Below are 21,092 nucleotides of genomic sequence, written 5' to 3'. Positions count from 1 at the left end.
TATATATATATATTATACTGTATATCGACAGTGTATTTACCTGTTTGTCTGAAGTTTGGCTCTAACTTCTTAACTGACCATGAAAGTAAGCCTTATAAGTCTTTTAGATTTGAGCATTAGCCCTGTGCTCCTATGTTTATACATTGCTAGATGCTAGATTTTCCTCTAAAAGGCATCTACAGCATTATAATATACATAATTTTCAGGAAACACTGTATTCTGAGTTATTATTGCAGTGTTTACATTAAAATAATTTTTGTTGTGATTTTTCTATTTTTGCATGCTTGCTCTTCCGTATTACATTACATTTAGAGATGTGTAAATCGCCCACTCTAATTTCTCTCCTTCCCTGCTCAACAACTGTCACACAGGGAGTGCATTGTTGTCAATGAGTCAGCCGTCTTATAGACTTGCATTGTGAGAAGGAGCAGTATAGCACTACTGTTGTGTAACATTGAAAAGCTGGAATACGAATCCAAGTATGTAATGAGCAAATATGGCTGCCCTCACGTACCAATATAAGGAAGAATGCTTTAAACATTAACACACAAGATTATTTACATCAAGCTGATTTTTTTTACATGCACTATTACAAAACATCTAAAAAAAAAAAACAACAACATTGTGGATCTTAATTTTTTTAAGTGTATCCACATTGTCATCTGAATAATTACTTTCTTTTGTAATTAACATATTCACAATTCAAACTGGTGTATTGATTTATCTGTGCAGCCTCCAGTCAGAGAAACTCCGACAAGAAGAATTACTAGATCGTCATCTGTTCAAACACAGAGTTATTCTTCAGACTCGGACCCCTTCAATTCTTCCCCAGGTATAAACATGTAAATTCATTATAATTCTTTTGTAATATATTTTTTTATTAAATCTGTCTCCTATAAAAAAGCTGTCAAAAAACAGGGCCATCCTAAATGGACTTTAGTTTTGAAATGCATATATGTTTTGTTTACCAAGATATCTCTAATACCTTTTATCTGCTTTTGTTAATCTCACACCCTTCCCCACTCTATAGGGGGGGGGGGGGGGGGTGCCACCTTTATACAGAATTGCAACTCGGCCTGATACTGTGTTGACTCCCTTCTTATTGTATTATGAATGTCCTTCACCTACTGGTGATGTCCTACTTTTTTGCTCTCTTTCCTCTAAACATCTTACCCTCTAGCTCCCAGTGCCTAAAACATGTTTGGATGGTAGCTATATCTTAAAGTATGGGTACCCCTTCTCTGTCATGCATCTCAGGCATTCTCTGCCTGATTTCTGTCATGCAAGATAGTATGGGAAGTTTACACAGTGGCTATAGGAGTGGTAGGGTGAGCATAGTTGGGCTGCTGTTATGGCAACTGAAATATAAAAAACATGTGACTTTCCGACATGTGCACACTAAAACTTTTGCATATTTTCTTTTTGTGCACAAGAAACTGAATCCAAAATGCTGCTCATGATTAGCTATGGAGCTGTTTAGAGAGAGTGCTATGGCTAGTGCATAGCAAATGGCAACATCCAGCTTGGTCATATTATTCACTCGGTGCAATGAGAGATATCACTGTGGTCTAATTGGACTTTTTATGCTTATTGTGTTCATTAATAAACAGTAAGCACACATCAAATGTATTGAAATTCATAAGGATACTGGGGAGAAAGCTGTTTTTGTGTTTTTATACATTTTCCAAATGTGAACTGTATGCTCCCCATATATTGATTATTTATCCAATCAATACAGGCACTGAAAATAACACTTCTGCATAGCTCAATAGGTTTTTTTGTGGCTCATCAATGTTTGACGGGGTTGAACTCCATGAACGTGTATGTAACGTTGAGTATTATCAGAAATAGTGTTATTTTTGTTTGTGGTGTCTGGGAAGTTTGTAGTCAGCATGTATATTTCTCACACTCCACAGACAAATAGAATGGCTTCTGCTCTCTACACTATCAGGCTGACTTATTTTAAGGACTGTGGTCACAAAAAGTACTATGTTCTAGTAACTACATGGGGATGGTAAACAGAACCACCAGTACTTTCATTTACTAAAATATCATATTATTTTTACCAGGTTAATGTCATTTTAAAAGTTATTTTCAATATATTTTAATCTGCAGCTTTCATTAGAATAGAATACTATTTGGTGATCCTGTCATGCAGGCCTTTGTTCACGCATTTTCTGTTATACGGAGACAGTGCTCTATTGCTGTCCCCTGCATTGACACCCCTTCACACTGACTTCCAAGGGAGACTATAATGGCCGGTTCCCACCTAGGCGATTTATCGCGCAGCTTGAGTCGCGCAATATCACGCAAAACACAGATTCGCATTGAAGTCAATGGAGGCTGCTCACACCTTTGTAGTCACGCGAAAAGGTGCGGGAGCTATTTTCGGGCGGTTGTCGCGTGGTTTGGGTCCCATAGACATCTCTACGCATTGAAAAACGCACGACAGTCGCAAAGTTTACAGTGAACAGTCGCACGAAAACAGCTCGGCATCTGAATCGCCTAGGTGTGAACCTAGCCTAAGCATTCTCTAAAATTAAAACATGACAGTTGTTTATTATACACAGTGCTTTTGCAAAGTTAAAGGTGAACTTCACCCTCCCAATGAAAATGTATTTTTTTCCCCACTTACCTTTAGTGCTCTAATTATGCTGTAATTACATACTTCCTGGTTCCTGCAGCCGTCCTCCCAATGACGTGGTGCCAGATCTTGCACATGGGCAGACAGAGATCTGACGCAGTGTGTTTGATGGGAGATGGTGCCCTTTAGGCTCCTGCACGTTTGGAATTTAGCGCGTTTTTGCGCGCAGTCGTACGTGCGAACAAAAATGTGTATGCACTTTTTGCTGCGTTACGTGGTTTTGTATGCGCATACGAACCCGCAGGTGTGAGCGAGCCCCATAACAATGTATTTTTTGTGTGTTTTGTGCATGCTTGCTCTTCCAAAAATGCTCAGGGGTGAACCAGGCCCAATGTTATCCTGTTATTTGGCTACATGCCAAAACCAGCTGTAGACTAGCCTGAAGTACTCCAATCACAACTCAATGCAACTGTCAAGCAGGGATTGTAGTCCACATACATGAATTCTCTCATTAAGCCCTGATAAGGGGGTGTGTTTCGGACCCCCGAAAGGTGTTGACTACTCTACTTGAATGTTTCCTGACCCTAATGGGATAAAGTTGTACCTGGACTTGGAATTGGTGTGGCGCTTCAATTCCTACATCTACTGTTTTCCCTGTCCAGCCAAGGATTTTTTGGAGATCCTTTGGATTGCAGAAGCTGCCTACCTGTTAGCCAGGTCACATATATTCACATCACGTAACTACTGTTGGATGAGAAACATCAAGAGAATAGCCACATGGTTTCAGCACGTTCTTTCCACACTTTCAAATATCTGGGAGTCTAAATATGACTGTGCAATTCAATAGGCAAGAGAGTTAGACCCACTGCGGTCTGTAGTGCAACATACCAAGCAAGCCCCCTTCCATTTTGTGCAACACTAGTTTGTGTGATTATGGCTGTGACTGTCATTCAGCTATGCCAGCACAGAACACCGCAGTGTGAGACTGAGAAAAAAGGTATTTGACCCTTTTCAGGTAAAAATACCTAAATAAAGACTTCAGTATTTGACACTTCCAGGAGTTACTCAGCTATGCCAGAATTAGACACTGTAGTATGATTGGCTGAGAGAAACAGGTATTTGCCTGAAAAATGACATCAGCATTTGACACTACTAGGAGCCTGCATCCCCCCATGTGCAGTGGTTCTTCTTGCTGGCACCTATGCCACTTCAGGATGTAGGGGCTGATGGGAGGAACTACAGCGTGCAACGGGGGGTGCAGACCATCGACATTTCCAGAAATGCTGGAGGTTGTAACAGTAATTACCGGTAGCGGTTATTCCAGTTTTCATTTTCTGTTTTTTATTTTACAGAACCATCAGAAAATTTCTTTTTTCCAAGCTCCTTATTCAGCGACTGCAGTAGTGATGGTTTGCCTGGGGATTCCACTGACCTATCAATGCTACCACACCTTGCAGATCTGGTCAGCTACAGCATACAGAAAGTCATTGGGTTTGCCAAGATGATACCTGGCTTCCAGTAAGTGCAACAAGTAATTAACTCAATGGGGATCTTCACATCTGAACATGTAGCTACGGTTAACAAATATCAGTGCACTAAAACCTATGTTGTATGTCTGCAGTATTTTGTTTTTGACTTAGTGAAGGGTGTTCTTAGACCTTTTCTATGTGGTCTAAGAACACCCGATAAGGTTCTGGTATGGATTTTAAGGGGGCATCCCATACAAAAACACAAAAAAAAATGTGTGGTTCCCCCTTTACATCAGAATCCCCCGTTTACAGTAGGAACCCCTTCACATCAGAAGTCCTCCTTCACATTAGGATTCCCCTTCATTTTAGAGTCCTCAGAGTATTCCCATCATATCAGGAGCTGCTGCTGCTGCAAAATGGCAGAGAGCAGGAGGCAGATCAGGCCTGGATGGAGGCGAACTTCCATCCTTTTCTGAATGGATCCCATTCTTCCTGAATCAGCGTCATTCTGGCCTGCCTGCACCATGGAAATGCATTACGCCATGCAAAACATTTTTGAGGCACCCCTGAGGAAGTCAGAAAGCACCCTGGTAGATGAAGGCTGGTCTATAGTTATCAGACCAGGTTCTAGTTGCCATTGAAGTGCAATGTGGTGAGTCTGAATCTGTAGACCAGTTCTCTCATATAGAGTCCCTGTGTGGCAGATGGGTGAGATGAGAGAATAGAGACACATGAGTTTGATATGCTTTTGCACTTATCGCCTGCGTGTACAAGCCTAAAATGGCAGGATAGAAATGAATTAACAGTGGTTCCCGTCCTTGTGAATTTGGCAGGGAGAAACGGCAACCATCTTGTTTGTGAATACTTTACTGATGTTTGTTGAACAAAGCAATGGTAATAGCAGTAATGTGTTTTGTTTTGAAATGTAGTGACCTCACTGCAGAGGACCAGATTGCTTTGTTGAAGTCATCTGTTATCGAAGTTATAATGCTGCGATCTAACCAGTCCTTCTCCCTGGAAGACATGTCCTGGACATGTGGCAGTGAAGACTTTAAGTACAAGCTTGATGACGTGACACAAGGTAAAATCAGGAAAGAGATTTCCCAAAGTGCATTGCCCATCTTTTGATAAATGATGTCAGCCATAGGTATCCGTTTGTTTTTCTTTGAATGATGATAAAGTAGGCTGTGCAACATATTTACAGTTAAAGATATGATTATGTTATCCTCAGACACCTGCATGTACAGTGTATTGAGAGCATATGAGTGCTAGATCCATTGCACAAAGCTGAATCTTTACATTGAGGCTTTAGTGGAAAGCATCATGTAAGCCCAGGTTCATATCATCCTTCATCTAAAGCGAATTTGTATGTGTTGTATATGGGAGCCATTCATGATGTGCTTATAGCACATTGATTGCGCATTTCTGTTTTTCTCTCTTTTGAGTCTACTTTTGACTTAATTAGTTTATATAGGTACACTGGTCACTTGATATTTAGTTGTTACATGTACAAGCTTTACATGAGGTAGTAATCAAAAGATCTTACTACCAAAATACTATTTTTTTTAAAGCTGCAGTATGTACTGTATATGCACTAAGAAGATTTCCTGACAACAGCTTTCGCTTAGTTAAGCAATAGCAATTGTCTGAGAATTTCCATGCTACACTTCTGATTCTTCCACTAATATTTGCTGTCTAAGGGGATCTCTACACAGGCCACAAAGATTCTACACTCATACCTATGGTTGTTTCCAGATCTGAACATAAACAGGCCATACTGTGCACTAATCATCTCATGTCAGTGGCTGTCTTTAGTCCTTCAGCCTGTTCCGACTAATGGATACAGGCAGTCCCCGGGTTACATACCAGATAGGGACTGTAGCTTTGTTCTTAAGTTGAATGTGTATGTAAGTTGGAACAGGTACATTTTTTACGTGTAACTCCAGCCAAAATCTTTGTTTGTTTGTTTGTTTGTTTTGGATAGCATAGGGAAGGGTTAACCCCCCTGTAACGTTTGTTTTGCTGTGTGTGCCCCTGTTCAGAAGATTTCACCTCACCTTCTGTCCCTATGACAATTGGATTTTGAAAATGTTGGGTTATCGTGGAAACAAGGATTGGTGATAAAGCTTCAATGGAGATACCTTTTTGCATGATCACTCTTACAGGAGTGAATTTCCCTTCCTAAGGGTGGATTTTCTTTCACTTCCTGTTGTCCTGTTAGCCCGTGTTAGTGCGTATTTTTGAAGCGTTGCACTGAAAAAAGTACAGCATGCTCTACTACTTTTTTTAGTGTAACGTACAGCAACTCAATGCTGTCCTGAACTGTCCTCATTCACACCCATTCAGTTTTTGTTGCCCTTGCATTACCATCCATTAAAAAACAGATGGTATTCTGACTCCAACAATTGTATTAGTGATTCATCCCTTGCTGAGACCTCTATGCCTGGCCTGTATAAGCAGTTATAATCACTGCGGACAATCCTTATTGGATAGCTCACCAAATAACTTGTCATCCACGAAGATCTTTAGGTCTCGTTCACACCTAGGCGTATTGCATATGCGCGTCTGTCGCGCGACCGTTGCGCGTTTTTTTAGCGCGATTCGCGGTAAAAAAGTTGCGCGACCGTCGCGCGTTTCCGAAGGTTACTTGGCTGTATCCCAATGGAAACGCGCAACAAAACGGCCCAAAGTAGTACATGTACCTTTTCAGGCGTGGGCCCTTTTGTAGCGCGTTAGGGACGGGCGGAAATACGGTGAGAACGAGACCATTGAATACAATGGGATTTATATTTTTGAGCGTTTTGTAGAGCGTTCGTCGAGCGTAGAACGCGCTACAAAACGTTCAGGTGTGAACAAGGGCTTATTGAATGCAGCAGGTTACAGCAGGCAACAGGATGCAGCAGATGATTGAACTTATGGTATTCGCAGGTCAAAACATGGTAATGTTTCCACCCATGTGAGCATATTATCATGTGGCCATAAGACAAGCAGCAATTTTGATGCCATAAGACAATGTGAGGAAGAAAGGGGAAATACATCATACAATGGGAGGTAACACAGAAAAAAAGGAAATTAACTATATAAATTCTCCCTTCACATTAAAATAAATATTAACCATGACTATGCATTGTGTCATATTTCCATGCAATAGATGTAACATCACAGATGGTAACACAGCGGATCCAGTGTGAATGGGGCCTAATTCTGCTATTTCTTGTACCTGAGCTCCTTCCTGTGATATTGTTGGGCAGGCAGAATAAGAACAGCAGGGTTCCTTCTTTGTTAACTCCACAAGTTTAGCAGCAGACACAGCTCAATGATCATGATGTCTTACCCAGCAGTGGTAATGCAGTATTGCTGACTTGTGTGTCACATGCTAAGGGATTAATGTGGGTTGCTTCAAGTCTATAGATAACAGCAACAGATGAGTCCATGTATTTAACAGCGTGAACAGCATTTCTGTGAAAGCATAGAAAATAAATAGTAGTTGTTTTTTCACTATAGCTTTGCTTCATAAAATGTTTCTTAGCTGTAACTCCAGTAAATTAGTGGCCGAGCTTTTGGACCTTTACCATTCCTTCCTAGCAGGCATGTGATGCCTTCTGACTGATCAGAGAGTTGATTCTGGCTGGTGAACAGAAAACAGTAGCCAGATTATGGTGTGTACTCACAAGCTGGGGATACTGTGCTTGTGACCTTTAGCACGTTCTGTATTTAGTGGTTCCAGGCAAGTATAAGCAGAAATATTGCAGGCAGTTTTATGATTCTGCAGATCGTATGATGGGGCAAGGGGGCTTGCTGCAAAAGGGCAGCAAATGGTATTGTTTAGTCATGGACACTGCATAAACCCCATTTGTTCATTAAAGTTTATGTAAACCCTAATTGCGAACTCCTCTTATTTGCTCTCTTTTGTTATACATGTTCTATAAGTGCAAAATAAAAAAAAAGCTTCTGATCCTGCCAGAAACACATTGAGCTGATACAATATCTATATGTGCTCTCTGCATGTGCTGCACTGTCATTAGTTATCATTGTTCCCATCTATCTCTGTGGACTACGGGAACTACAGCACACCTCCCCAATATGTTATGTAGAAAAGGAGATGGGTGTTCTGTAGCCCTGTCCTACGGTGACAATGCTACTTATTCATAGAGTACAGTGAGTGAGCGCTATCACCATAGGACAGGGAATGTGTTACTAGCAGGATTGCCAGGTGAAAAAAGTTTAAAATCAAAACCAATGCAAGCATCATGTCTATGAATAGTAAGATGCAATTGTTTTATTTTTGACTTGGATTTTAGTATGGTTTAACTGTGAAAACTAGGTGTCGTTTTTAGGGCTTGTTCACACCATGTACGGACCAGCACAGTTTTTGTCCACACCTGAAATGCATCCCAATGTATTCCTGTGGTATTTCTGAGCTCTGTTCTGTGCTCTGTTCACACCAGTGCAGTGTTTTTCTGGTCTGGATTGCACTGGAACACATGTACACGAATCAAAAACGCATGCAAACCCCTGCACCTGAAAGCCCATTTTAAGCTTAAAAAACCCCCACCGGAATGCATCAAAAACGCACTGCACTGCGTTTGCAGATATACTCCAGATCAAGTCCAGACATGGTGTAACAAAAGTAAAGCACAATTCTATCTTAAACAAAATTCTATCTTACTAACGTGAGTGATGGCCTGAGGTGATATGATAGGTATTATGGTGACACAGCTGAGCTTTCATTGCTGTCTCTGCTGTGTGTAAATGTCAGGTGCACTTTAAGCTGCTGATAACTTGGATAACTTGAAATGATTGCTGTTACTAGGATTGCTTCTGTAAACGCTGCAATAGTCTATTTAATGGTGCTGACCAGACACTTATTAGCCAGGTCATTTATTCTATTGCAGTCAATTGTTCCTCCAGAAGATATGCAGAACACACAGTCTACTGATAAGGGCTGCTAACATGTGTTGGGCAGGCAGGCACCTAGTACTGGAAGCACATGGTTACATATTGGGGCATTATTTGCTTAATGTTTCATTTAATGCATATACTGTATGTTTAATGGCCTAAGAGATTGTCATTCATGACTTGATTGTTTGGTTGAGTTGCACATCATTTAGTGCCCACACACACGCTTCCAATCTGTAGCTATGACTTCATTCTTCTGTTTTAAAAATCAAGCCAAATCAATTAGAAGTTGTTTAAGTTGATATTGGATAGACTGAGTAGGATATCCCTAATGTACAAGCTACATTATTAACGCATTTAAAAAGGAACTACAGGAACTGTAAAAATTAACCCGGCTGATCCTTCGGCTCGCTTCGGTTGCGGGAGCCCTTTGGTTCAGTCAAAACCGAAGGGCTGCTGTACGGGCTAATCACTATAGCCTGTACAGCTCCTGAGGGAGGCCGACCAGCTCAGCCAAGCCGAAGGCATATGCTGCGGCTCGACTGAGCCAAAGTGAAAGCCAAGGCGCCGGACAAAGGCCAGCCAAACGCCTCGCAAATGACAGCTGAGCGGAGCCAGCTGTGATCTCACAGCTGGTTTTGCCCAGTTGTAATGACAGATCAGTGTCCCCAAATGACATGTGGATGCTGAACTGTCATTAATCAATGACAACTGATTTTTTGTTCCCAACTTTTTTCATTGATTTCCTATTCTACTTGGTACCACGGCGGTACGGCTGATTTCAGCCGATGTACGGCTGAAATCAGCCATGCAAGCCTGAAGTGAATAGCCGAACAGCGTTCGGCTCCCTTCACTTCGGGTGGGTCATTCACTCTGCTGCCTTCAGCAGCCTTGTGAATAACTCTATATACCTCAAAGTGTATCTAAACCCAAGAACAAAAATCCTTAGATTTGGTGGCTGCATTAGTATTCTTTTTTTTTTACCTGGCAATGCTGCCAATAACTTTTCCTGGCCTAGAGTGACGACACTCACTGTACTGTATCTATAGAGGAACAGCCTTGTCACCCTAGGACAGAACTGCAGAAAACCTCCCCTTCTCATTGCCATAAAGATTGGAGAGATATGTTTTGTAGTCTACAGAGAAACACAGGTTATCTGCTCAGAAGATTTCTGGCAGGATCAGGATATTTTTCTTTGCATTGCTATATAACAAAACACTTTCAGTGGTCTATTTAACACATCAAAATGTATAAAGTTTATTGAAGAGAATTTTATTACTAGGGTTTACATTCACAATATTGCTAGGGTTTACATTCACTCTAATCTATTAGAGTGAATGTAAAAAATATCACAGATATGTTTTTACATATTTTTGTTATGAGATTTTGCAGATTAGCCATTAGAGGGGGATCACTCGTACTCGCCCAAATGCTCCGATACCTTCCCTGATACTGGAACTTCTGGTCAGAGGAAGATTTCCTCTGACTGGCAGTGCCGTAGGGGAACATGGAGCCAGATTCCCGTTCGATCAGGAAGCTGGCGGCTTTCTGGCCAATCAGCATCAAGCCGGCTTCCCGGTCAATCAGGAAGCCAGGAGGCGGGTCATTACTTGTTGCCCAGCTTCCTGATCGCACGGGAAGCTGGCTCAATGCTGATGGGCTGGGAAGCCGGTTACCTGGCCAATCACATTCAAGCCAGCCATACAACATGGAACTGGCTTCCCAGGCAATTAGGAAGCCGGGTGGTATATCATTACCCACCGCCCAGCTTCCTGATTGCGTGGGAAGCTGGCTCCATGCCAGCAGAAGCACCAGTATCGGTACTCTGTATCGGCAAGTACCAAAAGCAAAGTATCGGTACTCGCAGTCGATACAGAAAAACCGGCATCAGTGCATCCCTACTATAAGAAACAAGGATTTTTAAAGCTCTACTCCAGTCAATACTCATTTTTCTTTTTCAATTTTCACAGCACAGCAGAGAAAATTGGATAGGCTTAGAGGTAAGGTGGCAGGGCTTCAGTTATACACTCTGACACATTAATGATAGTTCTATGGCTCCATGGCAACTAGATTTATGAAACTGATATTTATTTTAGCACTGAAATCTGTGTAATCCTCTTGGCTTTGCTATGCCAGGATAGTGAGCTATTGCCTGAAACCTTTATATGATAGGAGTGCACAGAGTAAAAAAAGATTTGTGTTGAACTCATGTGGCAACTTTTCGAAATTCTTATTGACCTCCATCTTGGAGCATATATCAGCTGACATTGTGATGTGCTGGGCTTCTGGTGTGTCCCTGTGCCTGTGAGAAGGAATGGGCTATATCCTGGCATACCTGCACCCAATTCACCCTTTGCTATATATGCTCCAAAATGGAGGCTCTCATAGATTAGAGTTAGGACCACACAGCACAGAGTGGCCTTGACGAGGCAGCGTGGCATCGACATATTTTGCAAAAGTTCTGCAACTAAAACCTCTGTTTTTAACCCTAAAAGTTAGACTGTACCATTAGTTTTTGTTTGGGTTTGACACAGAAGGTAATAACTGTGAGGGGTGAGATGGCTGAAGGATTAGATGTAGTTTTTAAGAGGAGGTAGAATAGGCTACCTTGAAGAGGTGAGTTTTTAGGTATCCCCTAAAGGCAGACAGATGAAGAAATAGCCAGATAGATTGTGGTAGGGAGTTCCAGAGGATAGGAAAGGCTCTGTAGAAGTCCTGGAGTCTAGCATGGGAGCAGATGATGGGGGAGCTAGACAACAGGAGGTATTTGGAAGAGTGGAGAGGACAGTTTGGGTGATATTTTGGGTTGAGATTGGAGATGTAGTCAGGGGCAGAGTTGTGGATGGCTTTGTATGTTGTTGTTGGCATTTTGAATTTCATGTGCTCATGGATGCCAGTGGAGGGACTGGCAGGGAGGGGTGATGGCCACTGAGCGGTTGGTGAGATGGATGAGTCTGGCAGCAGCATTCATGATAGACTGAAGGGGGTATAGCCTGGTTAGAGGTAGGCCGACGAGACGAGAGATGATGAGAGAATGGATTAGTAGTTTTGTGTTATTATTTATTATAAAGGAACTACGTTTGGAAATGGTATGAAGATTAAGACGGCAAAATTTAGTCAGTGATTGCATGTGGGGCCTGAAGGAGAAGTCAGAGTCCAGGATTACACCTAGCACCCTACCATGTGTTGAGGGACTGATAATTGTGTTACACAGGGGGAGGAAATATGATGAACTCTGTTTTTGAACGATTGAGTGAGTTTAAGAAAGTGGTTGTGACATCCATACTAATATTTCAGTTAGTATATTGGTGATGCGTGATGTGAATGAGGGGGTGACCTGAGTAGTAGAGAGATTTGAGTGTCATCGGCATAGAGATTGTATTGGACGCCATGGGAGGTTATCAGCTGACCAAGGGAGGATGTGTAGATATAGAAGGGGTCTGAGGACAGGGCCCTGTGGGACCCCTACTGAGAGAGGAAGAGGAGTGGAGGAGGTGGAGTTTTAGGTGACAATGAAGGTACGCTGAGATAGATAGGAGGAAAACCAGTAGAGCAGAGTCTTGAAAGCCAAGGGAGTGGAGTTTTTTGAGGAGGAGTGCATGGTCAACTATATCAAAGGAAGCAGAATGGTCTAGGAGTATGAGTACAGAGAAGTGTCCATTGTTTTTAGCAGTTAGTAAGTTGTTAGTGAGTTTTAGGAGAGCAGTCTCAGTGGAATGTTGTCAAGAACGTTATTATCAGTGAGGCGGTGGCTCAAACGGTTGTAGACAAGGAGTTCAAGGAGTTTGGAGGTAAATGAAAGTAAGGAGATGGGTTGTAGGTTGTTCAAACTGTTAGGTTACAGGTCTAGGCCTCTTATATCCACTTCGGACTTTGTGGCAGTCTGTGTGCGATTAAAGGAGAACTATGAGGTGAGTGAAAATCACCCATCCTCATAGTTCGAGCTGACGTGTGACAATGAAACTGTCACATGTCGGCTCAATAGAAGTAAGAGAAAACATACCGTCGCTCGCTCACTTCTCAATCATCCCCCTGCAAAGAGCCGTGACTGCCAGTCACGGCTCCCTGCATGGATTCCCTCCAGCGCTGACTGGCGGAACGGACAGGGGAGGGGGCGGGCACAGCTGGCTCTGCCTCTAGATAGGCAGAGCCAGCTGTCATTCACGAAGCTGGGTGGATATCGACAGTAATGTCGGGATGTGTCCCGGCTGCGGCAGTCCCAGTATACCGCGAGCTACACCCGATATACCGAGCTTTGGGTCATGGGAGGACGCTAGTATATGTCCTCCCGTGACCCTTAAGAGGACTATGGGGAAATACACTTACCCCATAGTTCTCCTTTTAATGGAACAATCTGCTCGCTCCCAGGTGCCATCTTCAGTAGTATCTAGTTATGACCTAGTAATGACCCTACGGGGCTCTTATCTCAGAGTGTCCGGGTCCCCTGTCATTGCCTCTGGTTCAAAATCAGAACTTTCACAGCTGACTCCTGTAGATTCAGAATTGGCTTTAGTGGCCAAGTGTATACAAACATACAAGGATTTATTTTTTTCGGTTTTAAAAAGTAACTCTCAATCAGGGCCGGACTGGGACTAAAAATAGGCCCGGGCATTTTAGACTGAGCAGCCCAATCACGTGACCACCAACAGGCCCCACCCCTCACAACAGGGGGCAGAGCCAAACACAGAAGCGCAATCGAGGGGCAGGGCCGGCCACTAGTAAGTATCGCAGGGCTACAGCTGACACACAAGCCTTGCTACAATATAGGAAGCTTGCTATAGAGAATATCTGTAAAAAATAAGTCAAGGCAACTGGACTTGCTGTATTTTTCTTGAAGACGTTTCACTGGTTATCCGACCAGCTTTCTCAATTCAGAAATTTCTGAATTGAGAAAGCTGGTTGGATGGCCAGTGAAACCTCTTCAAGAAAAATACAGAAAGTCCAGTTGCCTTGACTTATTTTTTACAGATATACCATGTGACCTGGATGAATGAACCTTCACAGACATATTACTATAGAGAATCGGATCTCACTGGCCCCCCAACCCTCCTGGCATTCTCTGCACTAAAGTAGCTTACACTCTAATGTCCCCCGCACAGTCACACACTATTATTATACATTTATAAAGCTCTGACATATACCGCAGTGCTGTACAGAGAACACTGAGCCAATCACATGAGTCTTTGTACAGAGGAGCTTACACTCTAATGCAGAATACCATCAGCTATAGAGGACTAAAAATCCCTGCAAAACATGATCTCGAGCGCCCCCCCACTAAATTTACCCCACTCGGCTGTGGTCTCAGGTGGGCTCTGCAAGGTCTGTGGTGGGCTCTGCAAGGTCTGTGGTGGGCTCTGCATGGTCTCAGGCTGCTAAGCCCACCTGAGACCCTGCAGAGTCCACCATAGACCCCGACACAGACCCTGCAGTCTCAGGGGGCTGTGCAGGATCTGTGGTGGACTCTGCTCACCATAGACCTCGCAGAGCCCCCTCAGATCCTGCAGAGCCCACCAAAGGGTATTGCACAGCACACCTGAGACTTTTTGGTGGGCTGTGCAGAATCTATGCTGGGCTCTGCCAGCACAGTCCTCTTATCTTGCACGGCCTGACCTTTTTGGAACGCGGCCTCCTCATCTTCGGCGCCCGACACGGCCCTGGCGCATTGTGGAATCTGGCCTTGGGGCGGCAGGGAGAGTAAATCCCTGACCATACACATACCTTGTTCTTGCAGTCTTCGTTAGCAACGGGGGAGGGGCGGCGATTTGCATATGAATGAGCAGCGATATTTACATATGAATGGGTTGCAGCGTATTGATATGCAAATTACCACGGCCCATTCATATGTTAATATCTCGGTACCGGGACAGTGCAGGCTGCAGGAACAGCACCAGCAAGCTCCGGAAAGAGCACAGAGTAGAGAGAGCTGGGGGAGGAGGTGTTTCTCTGGCCTCCCCCACCAGCGCCCTCTAGTGTCTACTGTGTGGTAGTGCCGGCTCTGCTCGCTACCACACAGTAGACACTGCTCTGCACAGATGCGGCCATCGGGCTTAGCGGACCAGCCCGAACACAATCAGGTTGATTGTGTCCGGCCCGGCCCACCGGGCAAGTGCCCGGTTTGCCCTATGGCCAGTCCGGCCCTGCTCTCAATGTAGTTGCATAGTTGAAAAAAGACACAAGTCCATCGAGTTCAACCTATAGAGCATACCTACTGTACATACATATACACACCCACATATACAATATATATATATAACCTGAATAATGCAATAGCAATTGTACATGTAAGTATTCACCAATGTAACAGCTTCAGGGGAAAAACTGTTCTTAAGTCTAGCGTACAGTGATCTGTAATGCTTATCAGAGGGGAGCAGCTGAAGCAAACAGTCTCTCTAGCATTTCGGGTTCTGCACCCTATTATTTAATATCCCCAATTGTTCAGGTTTCCCAAACCCAGTGACTTCAGTTTCCTAAGATGGTAGAATCCTACAGTATGTTGCAGATCACTATCCCACTTTTTCCTTCCCCTCCACCTTGTCTATACTGTATAGGATGTTTACACCCATTACGTTGCTTATCGGTCCTTTGCCCTGTCTGTTTCTTAACTCAAATTCCTTTTCTGAATATGGAACTGACTATACTGTGCTATTAACTATTATTGATGATACCTTTTTATCCAAGGTCAGTCAGTTCCTAATTTTTTGCAAGAAGTGGATCCTCTCTCTACAATCCTTGTAAGCAATCTGTTCCCTGGACTTGGGACTCCAGATATTTTCCTGTTTGCCTTTCTGTGTCGCTCAATGGATGAAATAGAAAATAGGATTTTTGTACTTACCCTAATATCTGCTTGCTTACAAAACTGAGGCATGATGGTTGGTGGTGGGATTATACAGGGGGCTGGCTCCTATTGTCAGTGTCTTAACCCCCTGAAGGTGGCAGTATAACCCATTGGTCTAAGATTATCTACTATTACTGTGTCCCTCCATGGAGTATAGTAAGTTAAAAAATCTTAATTTATCCAGCTGTAAGCAGGTACTGACTCCCTTCTAAACATTTGTCTCCATTGTATATTTACCAGGATGTTTCTTATTGTTTAATTAGTTATTTCAAATAACTAGCAAGTGGGAAAACCAACAAGATAAAAACATTTTGACATAAATGTGCATAAACAGATACTTTATTTGGTGCTCTTAAAACTGGCACACTCTGTAAGGTAGGAGCTACATCGTTATTGCAGCTCTGTCATTTATGGAAGTTTTTGTAATTTGCAGCTGGTCATAACTTGGAGCTTCTGGAGCCTCTGGTAAAATTCCAGGTGGGGTTGAAGAAACTGAACCTGCATGAAGAAGAACATGTCCTCTTGATGGCAATCTGTATTCTTTCACCAGGTCAGTGGTTAGTGTAGTGACTTTTGGAATATCAGTAGTACATATATGTTTGGGTCTGAGCTGAAGGGCGTCAGTAGCAGCATATTTGTCACAGTCTCTCTACGAATGACTCATGTAAAATTTCTGTTAGTCTGCATTCACACCTAGATGGCAGAGTTTTTGCGCGCGTTTTCGTCTAGCGTATTTTGCTTGTTTTTGTGCATTCTTTCACATTTTTACACAAGTTAGACACACGTACATATAGACACACATCTTGGCTAGCGGATCAAAGACATTGCAGTCAATGGGAAAACGCTCTTAAAAATATGCAAAAGACTTGTGTTGTGCGTTTTTCAGGCTTTTCCATTAAAGTCTGTGGGGCCAAACGTGCTGCAAAATGCCCCAAAAAAGCTCAGGAACTTTTTTGAGCGGCAGGCATTTGCAACTTGCAACAAAACACCTAGATGTAAATGGGGGGCCATTAAAATTAATGGCAGTTTATGTGCTAAACATATTTATGTGCGACAAAATGCCTAGGTGTGAATGGGGCCTAACAGGGACAGCCTTCAGAATGTGAAAAAGAAAGGTTTAGAAGAGCAGCTGGCAAAAAATGACTGTGTTGCAAATTGTCTCCATAAAATGTAGCATTTTAAAGAGAACCAGAATATTCTCATAAGGATGTGTGCACATTCTGACGTTAATCTCATAGGAAAGACTGCTGAAGTGGGAACAGCAGGGAGGTCTACATCATTTTCCAGATGATTTCTGTGTTTCTATCATGTCCCGCTGATCTCGATGTGCAAACACTGGTTTCAGCTTAACACAGTAAATTGTATTTGTGCTGCTCAGTCAATTTTAAGAATCAGAGACTGTATAGCTGGCATCAAACTACAAACCAGGTAGAAGAGCTGTGGTTGAAATCTGCCCCCACTCCCTCTCAATTAGAGAAACTGTACACTTTTGCATAACGCTATATTATCACAATAGATCTTTAGGGCCTGTGTTACTTGGACTTGTGTCATTGATGGGCTTTGGGCAAATGCAGCAAGCATTCAGGTGCATTCCGCTTGCATTTGTCGTCAGTTTGAGGAGCTTTTGAGATTATTCAGATTTCATGCACAGGTGTTCTAACCTGCAGTTGACCTCCTTTTTAAGCTGCCTAAAACACCTGCTTCAAGATGCATTTTCATTTAGATTGATTTGTATGGAGAAACAATCAGCTCTAATGCAAACAAAAACCATTGACACAGATGCTCAATTTGCTCCTACCAAAATAGCACAGAAGATTGACTTGCAATTCCTTATATTTTGTGTAGGTGAGTGTAGTACCCTTTTTTATTTTCTAATACAACAGCAAAAAGTTTCCCAGCACACTCACCAGCCAGCTTGCAAATAAACTTGTCTCACCGCTAAGGTTAAAAACAGAGGTTTAGATACATGTCTTCTGCAGAAAATGTGAAAGCCGCACTGCCCCGCCAAGGCACCTCTATGTAGTGCGGTCCTTAAAGCCCTTCCATGTGCACCTTGCTGCAAAGCTGGTGACAAATTGATGAGTGCGTTTGCCATTTGTTTTGCTTGACTGATTTGGTGCAGTGACGCATGGGGGGGTCTCAGCTGCCATTGTGATGTGCGGGGTCCCTGTGCCTTTGAGGGAGGCTGGGCTTCCTCCTGACAAACCTGCACCCAATTTTATCTTTTGCTATATATGCTCCAAGATGGAGGCTCTCATAGTTTAGAGTTGGTACCGCACTACACAGAGGTGCCTTGCTGCGGCTTTCACATTTTCTGCAGAAGACGTGTATCTAAACCTCTGTTTTTAACCTTAGCGGTGAGACAAGTTTTTTTGCATGCTGGCTGTGAGTGTGCTGGGAAACTTTTTGCTGTTGTACTGTCTAAAGCCCTTCCATGTGCACCTTGCTGTACAGCTGGTGACAAATTGATGAGTGCGTTTGCCATTTGTTTTGCTTTTTTATTTTCTTTCCCAAAGTGAAATGGTAATGACTTTGAGATAGCTTACTTACAAATAATTATTATCCAATGTTTTTGTAGACCGCCCAGGTGTGCAGGATAAAGCACTGGTTGAAGCCATTCAAGATCGCCTCTCTTCTATCCTTCAAACCTACATCCTTTGCAAGCATCCCCCACCAGGAAGCCGACTCTTGTACCCTAAGATGATCCAGAAACTGGCTGACCTACGCAGCCTAAACGAGGAGCATTCCAAGCAGTATCGCTTCATCTCTTTCAAGCCGGAGCATACCACACTGCTCACTCCACTAGTGCTGGAGGTCTTCGGCAATGAAATATCCTGAGTTTGATTTACGACTTTCATTTTAATAGAAGTAATTTGGTGTATCCAAGTTAAGTTGGGTCTTAATTCTATTTTCTTCTATGGGAAATAACTAGGTTCCTTTAATCAGAAGATGATTAGCTTGCCATTGTATATAGTGCACACTATTTAAAAAGACCCACCTGGATAAGCTAGATTGGATGGTTATAGTGCATTCTTTAATTCTGCTACAAAAAGGGGGTTAACCTCCTTTGCCATGCTGTTGACGTAATGTACCAATTTTACAATGCTTTGCCATGTTGTGTGCCTTCTAGACAGTTAATGTCAAATCTTGTAAACTTGATATTTTTGGTCCATATGGACACGCCTCTATTTATATAAGCCATTGTTCACATTGATCTCAGACTTTTGAATCTCAAAGTCATGTGCCAAATCATTAAAAGACTCTAAACACCTTACCTTCTTTAAATTATATCTTCGAATGTAAATACATTTTACTACAGCAGTTTAACCAAAGTGTGTATGTGCTTCATATAGAGCAGAATTGTCCATGCATGTACTTTATAAAGAGCCACATTTTATTGCTCCAGTAAGATTTAGTGGATAATTTTTAAATGAAAAAGGGTTTGTTTGGAAAATGTATATTTTTCTATGCATAGGGAATTCTATTTTAAAAAAGATAAAAGCCTTTTGTTCACTTATAAAGGATTACAAGCCCTCATCGTTGTCATTTTTTACCTGGATGTGTAACTAATAGACTATGCATAAAGTTTAATAAATATTTCCACCTAAAATGATTTGTTTTGGATAGGTGGAGGATAATTAGGCAACACTCTGTTCTATGTGAAACCAACCTATGGAGCCCTGCTATGAAGATTGTCTGCAATGAAGTTCCTCTGTCAAACTTCTTCCCTTACAGTTCCTTTTGCTGCCAGCATTATGTGTCTTTGTTTCCATAAGAAAATCTTCTGACCATTGTGGCCAGGATTGCTGTCTGAAAAGAGATGATATTGCCAGGGAATTTCACTGTGGTGGATCTTTACAGGGAGCCAGCACTATGTTTAACATTACAAGAGAAATTTTTCTCTTTGACCTGAGACAAAATAATTTGTTTTAAGCAAAGTATTTCTTTAAGCAAGAAACCACAAGATCAGGGAAAATATTTTATTTCTAGCCCATTTATATATTTGTTAGGGTTCAGCTTATGTGATTCCCATGAAATATTTTATATTTATCTGTTGTAAGTTTTGAATTGTCATATGGGTATATCATAAAGGATAACATGATGGCTATATACAGGTGAAACTCGAATAATTAGAATATCGTGCAAAAGTAATTGCAGTAAGTGCTGCAAAAGGGGCCCAAACCAAGTACTGAGTACATATGCATGCTTGTACTTTTCAGAGGTCCGATATTGTTCTATGTACAATCCTTGTTTTATTGATTGCATGTAATAATCTACTTTTTTGAGGTTGTGGATTTGGGGTTCTTGGGGTTTTCATGAGCTGTAAGCCATAATCATCACAATTATGACAAATCACGGCTTGAATTATCTTGCTTTGCATGTAATGAGTCTATCTCATATATTAGTTTCAACTTTTAAGTTGCATTAGTGAAATAAATGAACTTTGCACGATATTCTAATTATTCGAGTTTCACCTGTATACAGAGAGAGATATATCTCTATATAGAGATATATCTCTATATAGAGATATATATCTCTATATATATCTCTATATAGAGATATATCTCTATATATACAGAGCAAGGTATGCCTCATCTGAATGGAACTGTGCTATGCATATGCACTAGGTAACAAAACAGGGAAGACTTATTTTTCTACATTATTTTTAGAAGGCAAATCAAACTACAATATTTGATTTTCACAAAAAAGCACAGAGATTGACTATATTCTGAAAAAAAGAAGAAACAGAAACATTTATATTTATAGTTTGGCTTTAAAATGATTGTCTCTGGTGGAACTCTAAGCCACCTTTGTGTGGCAATGCACTATGGTCTCTCCCTTTTGTATCTGCTGATTGTAGCCCAAACTGTCAATGGGTAGTGAGTGACCCCCTGGAAGTGTTAGATATTTACTGCCTATAAAGTGGCCCATTTATGATAACCACTTCTCTGTGCATGAACTTCTTGCACAGGTGCTTTTGTTGTCCCATGTGTGATACAGACATTTTACTCAAGTTCAGTGTCAGAATCTGTCAAGTGTGGCCATACATACATTATGAATGACGAAGTCTAACGATTCAGTTATCTGATCCTAAAAATTAAAATGCATGGTCACTTACCCACAAATTTCTGGATAGCGGTAAAAAGCAAAAGCTGCAGTTTTTTCTATTGCGTGCTTCACCTGACTTAATTAGTATAGTGGTCTTGTTTATATCATGCATTGCCGACTACTGGTTTGTAGAGGGATTTATGGTCATTTAAACTACACATTTTCCTATAGGTGCTCTTCCATGTCTTAAGAGTCA

The 21,092-nt window shown here is 42.0% G+C and overlaps 1 protein-coding gene across 1 annotated transcript in view; it reads left to right on the top strand.

Annotated features, from left to right (window-relative positions):
* Window positions 1-19,311, top strand: part of VDR (vitamin D (1,25- dihydroxyvitamin D3) receptor) — a 64,586-nt gene extending 45,275 nt beyond the window's left edge. The window contains exons 4-8 of the mRNA XM_018564538.1: window positions 733-832; window positions 3,937-4,102; window positions 4,983-5,134; window positions 16,221-16,337; window positions 18,366-19,311. Of these exons, the coding sequence (XP_018420040.1) occupies window positions 733-832; window positions 3,937-4,102; window positions 4,983-5,134; window positions 16,221-16,337; window positions 18,366-18,625 (795 nt within the window). The 3' untranslated portion in view covers window positions 18,626-19,311. The remainder of the gene's footprint in view (window positions 1-732; window positions 833-3,936; window positions 4,103-4,982; window positions 5,135-16,220; window positions 16,338-18,365) is intronic.
* The last annotated feature ends 1,781 nt before the right edge of the window (window positions 19,312-21,092 follow it).

The sequence above is a fragment of the Nanorana parkeri genome, unplaced genomic scaffold, assembly GCF_000935625.1.
Source record: "Nanorana parkeri isolate BGI_ZX_2015 unplaced genomic scaffold, ASM93562v1 scaffold758, whole genome shotgun sequence".
Classification (NCBI taxonomy): domain Eukaryota; kingdom Metazoa; phylum Chordata; class Amphibia; order Anura; family Dicroglossidae; genus Nanorana; species Nanorana parkeri.
This window is presented reverse-complemented; position numbering and strand designations above follow the sequence as displayed.